We start from the raw sequence: 15134 nt of genomic DNA, 5'->3' as shown, positions 1-15134 counted from the left end.
ACCAACATTCACTACTACACACCATTTCATGTCCGAGCATTGCATATTGTTAGATTTCAAGAGACAAACCTTGATCTTGACAAATTCTAACTGGAAGAGGTTTGCACTGGTCGGGCGTACGAACACAGCCGGGAACAGCTTGGTATTTGGTTCCACCTGAAAATAACCAAACAAACCAAAGCTCAGTCATCAACATCATAATTCATAGGATTCAATAATGCACCAAATGAAACAGATCTGTCCTGAACTAACCCCTTAGTTGAATCTAAGTTCTTATTCAAGTACTTCAGCTCGTTGCAGATCTGATGCTCTTTCTAGTGTCAGAAGGCTTTTAACCTCTAAACTCGTGGATTAGCTATATTGAGTATCATTTGGTGTGCTGATGACAGCCATCAGAGACAAACGATAAATACGAAGCGAGAGGAAAAACAACTGAAGCCATAACAGGACAAGAAGCTTTTCATCAAGTTAAAAGCCTCTCGATTCCCTCAGAAGCCTTTTTATAAATGCCAATTCACGACTAAATCAAAGACTGGAAAGAAGAGAGAGAAAAACGGGAGAAAATAACGCTTGTGGTCTTGTCAGGTATTCAATATGATTCGTTAAAAGCCTGAGATCAGAGAGGCGAGACGAGGATTAGCGAGCAGATGTCTGTCTTTGTTAAAACTCTGGTGTTGAAAACAGATGAGAAATTCAACGGTGTAATTTCCTAACTGCCTTTCTGCAGGTTTAATTTACTGCAGCGCAAATTTGTTAACGTTACCTAAAGGGAAGATAGAAGAGTGCGTGTGGTAAATATAAATATGACTGAGTTCCATCATCCCAAAGATTTATTAAGACAAAAACACACAATGGTTCTCACTCTCTGAATGTAATGGTTACGGAGCAGACTGTTGCAGAGTAATAATCCAAATTTCAATATAGCAACCCTTTTCTCCAGATGGATTGGAGAATAAGAGCTGTATATTTACCACAGGGGAGGGAAATAATGATGTGCACATACTGAAGTTTATGGGGCAGACTGTCCTTGTGCGTTAGCCCTCTGCACCCCACTACTTGGCTATTATCCTTATTTACCTGATATGTTGTGGACAGCTCCTTGCCGTTGGCAGTGAAAGACAAGAGGCCAGTGGCGAGGTCGATCATACAGCCGATCTCCAGGTCAGAGCTGTTGCGGCTGGAGGACGAAGGGCCGGCGGCGTCCGCGCCACACACCATGTAGCAGTTGCTCCTCTGGACACTGCAGCAGCAACAACAACAACAGCAGAGAATGAGCCTCGCATACATAAATCCATGTGAACATAAACAACCACAGGACAGCGAAGAAGATTGAAAAATAACTAACTTGTGCACAATATGTTTTCATTATGTGCCACATTCATCGATCTGTGTTGACTTGTGACTGTTGCCTCATTCATATTCATTCTGTAACACACAGAAGCTCTCTCCCATTTACTCCCCTGCATACTGAAGGGGGCTGGAAAAAGGTGATAAAAGATAAGTCAATATGTCTTTGGTTGTTCAGATGAAGATGCAGCGCCATTCCAAGGTCAAATTACGGCTTATCGATAATTTAAGGAATAATAATAAGGTAAGTATAAGCTTACCATACTGGTTAAAATATGTAAGTGATTTATTTATATATATATACATATATATATATATATATATATGTATATATACACTCACCAGCCACTTTATTAGGCACACCTGTTCAATTGCTTGTTAACACAAATAGCTAATCAGCCAATCACATGGCAGTAACTCAATGCATTTAGGCATCTAGACGTGGTGAAGACGACTTGCTGAAGTTCAAACCGAGCATCAGAATGGGGAAGAAAGGGGATTTAAGTGACTTTGAACGTGGCATGGTTGTTGGTGCCAGCCGGGCTGGTCTGAGTATTTCAAAAACTGCTGATCTACTGGGATTTTCACACACAACCATCTCTAGGGTTTACAGAGAATGGTCCGAAAAAGAGAAAATATCCAGTGAGAGGCAGTTGTGTGGACGAAAATGCCTTGTTGATGTCAGAGGTCAGAGGAGAATGGGCAGAGTGGTTGGAGATGATAGAAAGGCAACAGTAACTCAAATAACCACTCGTTACAACCAAGGTATGCAGAATACCATCTCTGAACGCACAACACGTCGAACCTTAAAGCAGATGGGCTACAGCAGCAGAAGACCACCTGGTACTTTTCTAATTTTTAATGTTTTTATGTTTTTATAACTGTTTTAATTATGTCTTAATGATCTTTTGCACTTTGTCGCAATGTTCTTGAATGTTTATGTAAAGCACTTTGAATTGCCCTGTTGTTGAAATGTGCTATACAAATAAAGCTGCCTTGCCTTGCCTTGCCTACTAGCAAGCTGTACCTAATAAAGTGGCCGGTGAGTGTATATAAGGTAGATTGATGATGATAATGTTATAGGTATGGTGTTGTTTTTTTGTAGTATAATGCTGCCAGGTCACCTGGATTCCTGGATCTTTGCTATCTTTACATCAAGCATCATAATGGAAACAAATCTTGGACTATATTGTGTTATCTTTGACACTTTTAGTAGATATGTCTGCTTTGACGTTCTCCGTCTTGTAATGACAAATTCATAAACTAAATTAAAAATACTGCAAATCAATTGTGGTATGTCAGAGCGGTGTGAAGTCATTTAGAAGTGTGTTCAAAGAATTATTGCTTTTCTGTTTTAAAGGGACAGTGTGTAGCATTTAGGGGGATCTATTGGCAGAGATTAAATATATAATATCAATAAGTATGTTTTCTTTAGTGTATAATCACCTGATGAACTAATCGAATCGTTGTGTTTTTGTTAGCTTCGGATGAGCCCCTTCATATCTACATATGGAGCCGGCCACCATGTTTCTACAGTAGTCTAGATCGGACAAATCAAACACTGGCTCTAGAGAGCCATTCACCATTTATCGTGTTGGCCGCTTTAGTTCTCCTACATGCTTGGCACATGGGAGAGGCTTCAGTTCTCCACTAGATACCACCAGATCGTACACACTGCACCCTTAAGGAGGTCTAAAAGAATCTATCTATCACAAGGAAATTGATTTCTGAAAACATATTTCACACTGTGTCTTCAGAGGCTCTGTACAGAGCAGGATTCACACTGTGGCACTTAAACAATATTGCATGACCTTCCCTAAATTACTGTAAGGTGGCACATTTTGATATTCCCAGATACTCCCCGATTTCTTCAGATAACCCAGCACATCTGCTGACTCCCTCCGTCACCTATACATTTCACCATCCTATAAACTCCAGATATAAAAAAGCAGGGAGCTTGCCTCTCATGGACCCGGCCCCTCTCGTCTCCCAGGGTGACGGTGACTGTCCGCGTCTTGCTGAGGCTGAAGTTCTTGCTGTAGTAATGATAGTCCGGTGTGACCCAGCCCACCCACACAGACGCAGGGTCCTGTCCAGCAAACACTCTCACCGAGTGGTAGTACTGCCATGAAAAAACACACAGCACAGCAGGTTACGCAGAGTGAACAGAAAGTCATCAATAACAAAATGCTTTCAGATTTGTATCGTCGAGTTGATTTACAGTTGTGATGCTTCCGTAGTCAACAGTTCCATCTTCTTTTGGAGGATGGCTGCACAGACAAAAACACAGCAGCAGGTTTTAAGAACAACAAAGTGATCTTTCAGTCAATTCCACTGCCATTTCTTCATAACTATATCTTTTATTTGAATCACAACAATGCTCTCCACAGCTGTTCCAGTGTGAAGCTGATGTCTGACCTGAGTTTCATTGATTCGTCCAGTATCTTGTCTGCAGAGTAACACTCCACAGGCATGCTGAGCCTACAGTAGGTCATGTCACTGTTGCTGTTCTGCGTGCCAAACGTCTTGTGGGTGACCTTGAGGCAGGGAGGGCTGTCTACCGTTCCGTCGATCCTCGTCACCTGAGGGGTTAAGAGTCAGGAGGAGGAAATGAACATCCCAACGAGGAGATCAATACACAACATCAAGATGTCAACTCCAGCAGCACTGTTCATTATAGCTTATAGCTATGTTCGAGCAAGAAACTAGCCATAACTCTTATGCTACGTTCACACTACGAGCGACAAAAGCAACAAAACGGCCAGCGGTTTCCACTGTGATGAAAGTGCTTCTTCACCTCGATATGCATGTGGTCTTGAGGTATGTTGACAAAGGTGGGAAGGCGCTTGCTGAACCACATGGTGATCTCTCTGTTCATGTTGACACCAAAGGGCTCAAAGCCTTCCTGGAGACCACACATGGTGTAGTACTTGAAGGTGCTGGCGTCCTTGCCCAGGTTCATATGTCCGATCTGAGACATGCCCATACTGCACACCGGGATGAAACCTGGAGGAGAGTTGAGGGACATCAATATCATCCAGTCATGCCATCCCTGAGAGAATGCGAGAGGATCCTCCACTGAAGTTGGAAAAACGTTTCTTTGCGCATTTAATTAAAAACTAACTCAGATGTATCGCTACCACTAACGATGTGATCTGTCTCTAGGCCCTCAAGAGCTACATTTAATTAGTCTGCTGACTTTATAACCCTGACAAAAATAAAATCTCAGGACATACAAAAAAGGAAAAAGTGTCATTTATTACTAAAAATAATTTAAACTTAATTTTAGCACACGCCATTTTACCAAAATGTGCACATTAATTAGCTTTGAGAAACTCATATCAGTCATGTATGTAAATGTTCTATACAGCCGAATCCATCACACCGACTATGACAATTAATTCACTTAACTTTATTCCAATGTGACTCTCTCTGTCTTGTCCTGAAGGATGGTTCATTTACGGAGTAATGGGCCAAAGTCTCAATGGACTTCATTAAATTGCAACATCATTAGCATTTTGTAGTGTTTTTTTTGTTGTTGTTGTTTTGCCTCATGCCAGACAATCCCAGTCCTACCTCTAAAGATACAGTGGATGAAGTAAACACTGAATAACTGAATGAATTAGCACTAAAGTTCACTGGATTATGGAGCCCTCACCGTCCTCCGTCTCAAAGTCAGTGAAGCAAAGCTCGGAGCCCTTGCTGGTGATCAGGAGCTCTCCGTTCAGGGTGAAAATCATGGATTTGTCCTCCATGTTGATCATGCAACCGACCACGTCGCCCTTTTTCCAGGGTTCTCCAAAGTAGCGGCTGCCTGCGTGCATACGTCGGCCCTTAAAACAAAAAGAAAAAGCTTGAAGAGTTTTCCAGCATATACTATATGATCATGCTAGTCAAATTTATAAAAGTGATCCCACTGTACAAGCTGCCAAAACAGCGTAGAATCAATCAATGGTAATATCTTGACAGCTCTATCGACTCTCAACTCTAACGGTTCAATACATCCTACTAGAGCAGGTTTACCGTACCATGTATCCATCGAAGACGAAGGCCTGGTCATCCGTTCCCAGCTCCACGTCGGGCCTGCAGCCTATTCGGGCCCAGCCAACCCTCATATCGCCACCGCTCAGGGCCTCAAACTCAAAGTACCACTTCCCCGTCTTCACCGCGTACGTTTGCTCCACACGGAAGAAGCGGATGGTCTCGACGCTCTGATCTTCCAACAAGTGGAGGGCTAGGGACGGGGAGACACATGTTATACAATTACAGTCCAACTGATTAAAGTGACTGGCCACTGAATATGAACATGTTCAGTGCACTTAGTATAATACTATAATAATTAGTGCACACAATATCCCAACAAAGATCTTGATGTAGAATACATTTCAACATACCGGCATGTAACAATTTTGAGAACTGTAGTGTTAAAATGTAAAAAGAAACTGACCAACATACATACACTAGTGCAGCTGTCCATAGCTTTTCACATTTCACATGTGCAGTCAGCACATGTGAATTCAGGTCAAAATATCTTTGTAACACTGTCTCAAGACGGTTTCCCTATCAGCCAAAATACCTTCCTATTTAAGTTGACACTGGAGCTGCAGGTCATGTAGGATTTGGACTTAATTCTGCATATCATCACTCGTAAGATGTTAACTGGAATACGGCCGTACAGGTTTAATTGGCCCAACACATTCAATCATTCTAAATAGTACCTGGCCCACTAAATGTTTAAATTAAACCAGGATTTATAGGGGGTTTGTGTTTCAGTAACATGCTCTCACACTCCTGGTCTGGGGGGTCGATGTCATATCCATATCCAACCATGGTCCTGATGGCCTCTCTCAGACTGTCTCTGTTAGATTTCTTAGTGCGCTCGTCCAGTAAAGCGTACGGCACCAGGCGAGGATTACGCCTGCTCTTCAGATCCTGACACAAACGTGAAAAACATGCAAGTAGGATAAAGACAAGCATATAATACAAATAACAGCGTTTCAGCGAAATAGCATGCTTAATTCATTATTAAGTATTCTCTAATTCAAAGGCCAGACGAGTGTGCTGCCAGTTCCTTTCTAAATGTAAAGAATGATGACTGTTACCTGCTGGATGCCATAGGTCCATCCTTGTTTGATTCTGTCTTTGGCCCACACGTTGTGTGCATTCTCGGCCAGTTTATCAACTAGAACCTCCTGACCTCCAGTCAGTTTCACGTCAGAGAGGTCCAGTGGCGCAGGCTTATAACCATTAGACATCACGTAGCTGCAGAAGAAACAACATTACAAAAAGGTCAAAGCACTGAACCATTTATGAAAATCTTGTTCCCATTTCCCTAGACAATGCAAAACACTCAAATTGGGTTAAATTACCTTTTTTTTGGTTTTTTTACCAGAATAATTTTCTAAATATATACGTACAATAAATACAACCAACACAAAGCGAATAACAAAAATGCTTCAGTGACTTTAGTCCCTCAGAGAAATAACATTACATATTATTTGGATAGGATTCAATAAAGACACGTCATAAAGGCAAGTTATTTTATCATTAAAAATGTCCTTACATTTAAATCAATTAACACTGTTTGATAATACAACAGTATGGCAAGTTAATTTATTATGTTCAAAGGTGTATTGTTGTAATGTTGAGACACCTCATATGAAACCCAGACAGACATTTCCCCTGCTGATTGCTGTGCACAAATGCACTGTAGCTATGTAGCCTACTGAAGCCTCAAGATCCCTTCTGATGCCGGCAGACACAGAAACCTCCCGTCAGAGCGCACTTTGTGAGTGCACATAAAAAATTGCACGAAAAAATTCAGCACACATGCAAGATTATCACCACCGCTGCTACAACTCCCTCCACCCTCACCCAAGGAGATACACTGGTCCATGAGATAATGCAATAGCATAATTAACAGTGTCTTGTATAATGGGAAGACTACAATCAAAGTAATCAACAATGTCTTTGTTACCTAAATCAACTCAAATCCAAAATCATAAAATGACTCTTCTCCTTTCTTACAAAATGTAAAACATTGTTACAGAGCTAAATGCTAACATGCTCACATGCTGATGTTAAGCAGGTGTAATGTTTTACCGTTTATCATGTTTAACATAGTGTAAAATGCATCATATCTGTTTCTTGATATTCAAGAGGCTGTCATAAGAAAAAACAACCTGCAAACTTACTCTTTGGGAAGTTTGATTTTCTTCAGATCGTCCGCAGCGTTAACAAAGACCTGGGCAACGTGGCATCCAAGAGCCAACAGAGTCCTGAGGATAAAAGAGACCATAACTGATATCAATACTGCAGCCCCATTACTCTTTGTTAAATGTTTCAACCTTACAACAGCAGAATCCATTGAGAGACTGCCACATTTTAACACAGCTCATTAGGCGTTGATAAATCTTAGTCGATCAATAGTTACACAGTGAATAGTAGCCGGATGTATCTGTGCGGATACAGTACATGGCACTTATTGAGCATTTGGCTCGGCTTTATTAAGCCGAGCCAAATGTTTTTACAGTGAGGTGCCTCGGTCAGGACTTGGCTCAAACAAGCTTTGGACCCAAGATTTCTTAAAAATCAATACTGGAATTCACTCAGGAGATGCAAGTCATTAGAAGCACTGCTTTAATCTGAGCCTTAATCTGCTCTCGTGCTGCATTCAGCAAGGAGCAGAGACAATTCCATGAATAGGTAATTGGATTATTTAGTGAAGAACTACCCGGCCTTACTTAAGTGTTTCACTAGACATCTGCACGTTGTAGTTCCTTTCAGTTTCAGGCAGCTTTCCGAAATCCACGAGGCATGGGTGCTGCCTCTTGTTGTCATCCCGAACCTGAGGAGAAAGCAGTTGGGCGTCATTACTAAATGTTTCATGTCACATGTGGATTATTTTTCTCTTTCTTTTGGTCTATGAGCCCGTCTATCCATAACTGCAAAGACATGAATAAGCGTGGCTCTGCGTTCAGAAAAAAATAAAATAAATGGACTGCAGACAAATTTATCTGCAGTCGACGTTGGCAGATGCATTTTTGTTTGTTTTCCACTTAGACTAATTAAAGCCTCCGGTGTTATTTTTTTAATGAAGCAGACATAAGCCTTAGTCAGCTCAGAGAAGAGCGTCACAGTGGCAGGAGGCTCAGCTGTCTGTGATCCAGTCCACTAAGACTCTCAATAAGGCTACGTTTACATTACAGGGCTCAATGCTTGATTCAGATTTTCTGCCTCAACTGCTCACCATTCATGTTTAAAGTGACCCATATCTGACATAAGTGTGAACAGATCTCTGCCCTGAAACGCCTCACTTTGCGACCAATAATGTCACACACATTGAGGGACTGCCGTCTGACGGCCCATTGATCCGAAAATACACATTGTAGTTGTTGGAGTCCAGTGAGTGCCAGACTACATTAACATATTGCTCAATTCAACAGATCTGGATTCTCCCTTACACTGATGAGACTCCTAAATCATAACGTATGATTTTTTTTTAACTTTATTCCGGCTGATATTTAACTTTAACAGCTCTAATGATTTCTCACGACTCATAAACAGACACTAACTCATTCGGCAAAAATGATTTAACATAATTCAGTACTGTATTAATTTTAGCTCTATGAAAATTGAACGTGATGTTTCCCAGATAAAACTTAACGACGCAGTTTACCATTTTTGTAACTGCTATTAAATCTTAGTTCTACTGAGAGAAACATGACGCCAGATTTAGCAGAAGAACTCGGTAATATAGAAAAAAATCTTTTATGTTAGGTAACAAACGTTATCGGTGTCTGATTGACGCACTGCCACATACTTCTGTGGAGAGAGATGTTCTTCTTCTGTAGTTTCAACGAACCGCTCCGACACTATGTGGTGAGTGAGCTGCACCTCTGATAATCTTGTGTAGGTTTAACATTAAGGTACAAGCAAAACACAGTAAGGCCGAGCACTCTGATACAAAACAATAAAGCTACAGTATATCCAACTTTATGATCATCCTGCTTGCCAAGTATCTGCTGCTTGTCCAAAGAGGCTTCTGTCAGGAGTCAGTCAATGTCACTTTGAGTTCATTGAGGCTCGTTACAGCAAAATTAAATACCAAGCAGCTGTTTGGACGTAAATGTTGTCCTTAATAAACTGTAAGACCTGAGTTGCCCCCCCTGAGAGAGCTTTCTCCCAGTCTTAATTAATGTGGATGTCATACGCTTGGAAGGTGAGACACTCATTAAATTTGTTAAACGGCCGGTGTGGCGACGGCCTCAGTGGGAAATGATTCTGTGATAACCACTACAGTACAAAAGAGGCAGCGTGTGCCATCAGACTTCTAACAGGCTGTTCTGCAGTCAGCAGGAAGAGTGACGGACAGTAAAATGATGGGAGAGAGACAAACTGTGGACGCAAGAAGGATTAAAATGTCAATGTTATAAAGGCTAACTGCGCTCCACCATAAACTACAGGGTTTAATGTTCATGTTTTTTTTCCTCTTACCCGGGTGGCCAAGTGGGTCAGAAATCTATTTGCCGAAAGTCAATTTTTATATTAAAACAAATTGTTTTATATATCAGCAGTTATCAAATAACAACAAAGACTTAAGTTAAATCTAATCTGATCTAATTCTTCTTTGTAATTTCACTTTGAATACATACTGTTCATTGTAGTTAAGGATTTGATACTTTCTTCTGTTATTCTGTAGCTTTTTAAAGGCCAATATCAGTAAACTAAAGCAGCAGCCAGACACAAACTGCTGTCATGTACTTCGAGAGGACACAGATATGAGAGTTAATGAGCCATTAACACGCATTTTACTGGAGAGGGCTCAAGTGGACCTTTGTCACCGACCCTTTCCAAATTTACCCAGCGTGTTTTTGTGTGTTGAATGTGATGATGGATAGCAGCTTTACCTTGCCATAGGTCCAACCCAGTTCGATCTTGTTCATCCCCCACAGTTCGTGGATGTTTTCTGCCAGCTTGTCCCGGACGTTGTCCAGGTGAGGGGGAAGAACAATCTGCAGAGCGAGAGAGAGAAGGGGAACAGATAGTACAGTCGGATGATAAAACGATGCCAATAGACAAACAAATGGAAACTGTTGTCATTTTTTTTCTCCTGACTATGAACATTGTTAGATTCCTGTGGATTGTAGGACCTTTCACATTATTTTGGCTTTGTTACACTGAGGTATCAAGTCTGAATTTGTGCTTCAGAGCCACTGCAGAACTGCATATTATATAACAGGCAAGTAACACAGACTGATTTAATCTCATAAGAGAGATTCCTGAAACCTCCAGAAGGCTTCAAAAACATATTAGATTTATTTTCTTTCCAAACAATCCTTTAAAAAAGGAGCAGCAGACTAGCAGTAGTGTAGAAATATCAGCAATGTTGGCTGCAGTTGGTAAATATTTCAACTGTTTTTAAGTTCAAGCTCAATTCAGTCAATTCAGGAAGTGGATTTTCTTCAAAACTCAAACACTTAAAGTATTTTTTCTACAAGAATGTTATCTCTATGACCTAAATAATAACCATAAATGAATGCTCTGTCATAATCACAAAGATGTATCTAAAATAAATTTGTTAGACAGTATTTTGTATGTATACATGACCGTATTTAATGTAAAAGTGAATGGAGCAAGCCTTCACACCTAAAATAATGTCTCGTTTATTTTATCACATCTCATATTTATAATATACAAACAGAATATTAACACTATATCTTGAATTTACTGATGCAAGAGTAATATTAATTATATATAGTGTATATATATATATATATATATATATACACAATATAATAATTAATATAATTATATATATATAATTATATATATATTATAATTAATATTATATATATATAATTATTATATAAATATATAATTAATATTATATATATAATAATTATATATATATATAATATATAATAATTAATATTATTATATTTATTATTATTATTATTATATTATTATTATTATATATATATATAATATTAATTATTATATATATATATATATATATAATTATATATAATTAATATTACTCTTGCATCAGTAAATTCAAGATATATATATATATATATATATATATATATATATATATATATATATATATATATATATATATATATGTATATATATATATATATATATATATATATATATTATAATAATTTCGTGATAGTACTATCCTCACCTGGCTGGTATCAACAGGAGTGGGGATGAAGGAGGCCTGAGAGAGGAACTTGGTGGTTCCCAGCAGGTCACGGACCCCCTCATGATCCCTTTTGTACTCCTTCACTGGCTCCACATGCATCTTCTCTTTGGGCAACAGCGCCTCGTAGCACGGAGAGTAACCAGCGGGTGGCAGGAACTTGAAATCTCCATGACGTCCACCCAACAGGAAGCGGGCCCTGAGATGAGAAGTCACATAAGAGTTTCTTTTTACTTATCTTTTCAATTATTTTTGAAACCTACTGAAATACAATTCAGCAAACAGGAATCCACACCTCTGCCATTACATAATACCGGGCTGCGGTCTATCTACCTTCTCATAAATCTTTCTGCCACAGAGTACTTTTGTGCTTAGCATCACCTACTATCACTTTCATTAAAGTTTTAAGAGGATTGTGGCTTTTAAGGAAAGACAGTTTTCTTTGGGTAGTTGTTTTGTTGATCCCCGACAGGAGGCCAACTCCGTAAGCTTTAAATTTAAAACTACATCATTGCTTTATATATATAAAGCAGTCATAGGCTGACAAGCTGTAATTGAATCTCAAGTTTAAAAAAAACAAGCCATTCTATTGGGATTGCTTCGTCATCTCGTTTCCCAATTATAAATGCGGAGCCTTACTTGACACCTGCAGAGAAGCTGACGACGGGGAAGAAGAATCCTTCGGTGTTGAAGTCCTCGAACATGCCCTGTACAGGCTGCCCGTTGATCCTGAAGGACATGCTGGGAGCGCCCAAATCCAGACAGCAGCTGACCACATCGTCGGAGTTCAGCAGGTGCTGGTTAATGGAGGCCACGGCCCTCGGGATTCGTCCTAGACAACATCGGGCGGAGACAGAGAGGGAGGATGGATGGCTGTTACACTAGCAAAGTCATTGTGAATGTAGGGCAGGGTGATGGGCGAGGTGGGGAGAGGGGAGCAAGGAGGTGGGGGATGAGTACTTTAAAAAGGGATGACATGAAATGGATGAGGGGAGGTGATGGGTCTTTTAGTAGATTTGGAAAGGAAGAGAGGTGAAATAGGTGTTATGCTTTGAGGGTGAGAGCAGAGAAGAGGAGGGCATTCAAGGACTTAAAGCCCTAAAGCATCAAGCAGACAGTTGGCTCGAATACAAACCACTGACGAGTTGTTTCCTGGTATGTATGGAGAATATACCTGCATATCTGCAGTTAGCTGGTCTTCACATTTGTTTAACTTGAAGATGTTAGGCATTTGTATTGAAGTCCTTAGGGAAGGTCTAAAGTGGAGGTTTTATGGGTGAATTTAATATCTCTGTCAGTGCTGTGACTTTGTCCTTCCCTATGTGGAAAATGAAAACAGCAACCTGGAGACAGGCTGGACAGCAGGCTCCTGCATTATTCACAGACAACACTTTCTTTCTGTATTGCACACCATAACTGCCTTCAAAACACTTCACTGCAGTGGTGCAAATTACCATAGAAAGATTTTTACTATACTGGAAAAACAAAGTTCGGAAACTTGTGTTTGGTGGAGTATTTCTCTGTTGTTACAATGCTAATGGGCATTGTATTTTATATCGTTGGAAAGCCTGTTTCTTTACCTTCGCAATGATGTCCAACTTGTAAGGATCATGCATTTGTGGGATGAGCAGCACAGCTGATTATGTGGGGAGCGCCCAAGAAAAATTTGCCAAAATGCTCTGCCAATGGTAAACAGTGTATTCTCATAAGGCTACCAGGAAGCCTGCAATGACTGCCCTTCACCGTCAGGCCCGTTTGCGCAACACAAGTTTCCGAACTTTGTTTTTCAAGTTTAGTTATAGTTAATATTATACAAAATAGATCTACTTTAAAAGTAACAGAACACAGTTTCACTTGTATTTGCTGGTTTGCCACATAGAAAACTTAAAAAAGAGACAGTTTAGAATTTCAAACAAAGCTGCTACACAAGTTTATGGTTTAGGTACCTTAAAGAGGAACTACGCCCATTTTCGGACGTACGTAGGGACAGACGGACGGATGGACAACGCTAGAACATAATGCCTCTGGCCACGGTTGTCGCCGGCACAGAGACATTAACATACTGTATGTTTGTAGGGCCTTTTGAGGCTAAGTTAATGCAGTGTGACCCACTCACACCTTGCATACGTCATGGAGGTAAAACAAACACTGTTTTAACTCTGCTCCAGATGAACAGTGGGATTTCTATGTATCCAAATGGTTTCAAATCTCAACCACCCTCATATAAGACTAGCCAGCAGTGCTGGTCTTATATAAGATGCCTACCTGACCACAGATGAAGTCCATCAAAGCTGTAAGAGTACAGGTCATCCCCGACACCGTTGCCGCCCCATCCCTCTCCTCCACCGGGGTACGGAGCGTAGCCTTTAGTGTTGGCCCAGCCTACCCTCAGGTGGGTCGGCTCGCCGGTTACAAAGTGGTCCACCTGGTCGATCACCAGCTCAAAATACCACTTCTTATACTGAGCCGAACCTTCAGCCACGCCCAGGAAGATGTTCGGCCTCATACTGGAGGAGACAAGAGAGGAAGAAGCTTCAATTATGCAAAGTGCGTTTAATAGTCAAATAGCAGTTAATCTGAGAATATAAATCATTGAAGTACATTCTGTTGAAGCCCAAAAGCTACACTTTCGGATTTAATAAATTTTAATTAGCTATCATAATGAATTAAACTGAAAGTCTGAACCCATAAAAACGCATTCACGTTTATTCACAAGTTGATGAATAACGCCATTAAGAAGCTTTTCTCTCTCTTTACCTCTGAACATCATTGACCAGTCGAGTCTGAAGCAGCAGGTCCCTCTTGGGAAGCAGGTTGTCACAGATCAGATTCTGATTGGCTCTCACTGCCACCCCGTTACAAACACAGAGGGAACACAGGACGTCCAGAATCTAAGAGAGAGAGAGGACAGAAGGAGACGACACTTACGCCAGCCATTTTTAATTGCTCTGTTTTGTTTTATAAATGTAAATGAAAGGGCATTCACACACCCTCAGATGAAATTACACACTTTATTTCTCAGTTAAATGATCAGCTGTTTGGTCAGATTCTCTGCGAGCTGCAACGCGACACGGTCGACCATAGACTTCCACCTGCCACTCATTAAATGACAGCTGTTGTTTACGAGGATGGCCTTTCGTGCCCGGTACAATTTACAGGGTAAATATTAAGAGACTGTGTCATTTTAACATTGCATGTAAAACACATGGTGGGAATGTCATGAAACACAAGAATGACATTAGATATCAGTCCCTTTAAAAGATTTAAATTATAGCTCTAACTTGTTAGCTTGACTTTTGCTCAACAGAGATTTTTTGTAAATCCTTTCACAGGCTCAAATGTTTAGTTTGGTTGTTGTCACTAATTAAAGAGGGAGAAGAAAGGATTAGGAGGCTGAGATAAGGATTATACTACTATGGGCTTCACAGTCAGGTAGCTTTTTACAAGATGTTTGTATTTAACAGCTTGGTACTGCATCTCTTGATTTACCAAGGAAAAACATGACGTTAGCTGACCTTGTCCTTCACCAAAATACGTCTGGTAGTTAGCATTGAAATTTGTAGCCACGCTCGCGGTG

The 15134-nt window shown here is 40.3% G+C and overlaps 1 protein-coding gene across 4 annotated transcripts in view; it reads right to left on the bottom strand.

The window, feature by feature from the left end:
- Positions 1–15134, bottom strand: part of ryr3 (ryanodine receptor 3) — a 133467-nt gene that overhangs the window by 62740 nt on the left and 55593 nt on the right. For all 4 annotated transcript variants that reach the window (XM_074615784.1, XM_074615780.1, XM_074615782.1 and 1 more), the window contains 17 exons: positions 14315–14448; positions 13823–14064; positions 12197–12389; positions 11540–11756; positions 10257–10361; positions 8091–8194; positions 7542–7625; positions 6450–6609; positions 6135–6279; positions 5376–5581; positions 5006–5180; positions 4145–4353; positions 3766–3929; positions 3569–3617; positions 3309–3469; positions 1078–1240; positions 70–156 (listed from right to left, as the gene is read on the bottom strand). In XM_074615784.1, coding sequence (XP_074471885.1) covers positions 70–156; positions 1078–1240; positions 3309–3469; positions 3569–3617; positions 3766–3929; positions 4145–4353; positions 5006–5180; positions 5376–5581; positions 6135–6279; positions 6450–6609; positions 7542–7625; positions 8091–8194; positions 10257–10361; positions 11540–11756; positions 12197–12389; positions 13823–14064; positions 14315–14448 — 2598 coding nt within the window. The remainder of the gene's footprint in view (positions 1–69; positions 157–1077; positions 1241–3308; positions 3470–3568; positions 3618–3765; positions 3930–4144; positions 4354–5005; positions 5181–5375; positions 5582–6134; positions 6280–6449; positions 6610–7541; positions 7626–8090; positions 8195–10256; positions 10362–11539; positions 11757–12196; positions 12390–13822; positions 14065–14314; positions 14449–15134) is intronic.

The sequence above is a fragment of the Sebastes fasciatus genome, chromosome 18 (assembly GCF_043250625.1).
Source record: "Sebastes fasciatus isolate fSebFas1 chromosome 18, fSebFas1.pri, whole genome shotgun sequence".
In the NCBI taxonomy this organism is placed as follows: Eukaryota; Metazoa; Chordata; class Actinopteri; order Perciformes; family Sebastidae; genus Sebastes; species Sebastes fasciatus.
This window is presented reverse-complemented; position numbering and strand designations above follow the sequence as displayed.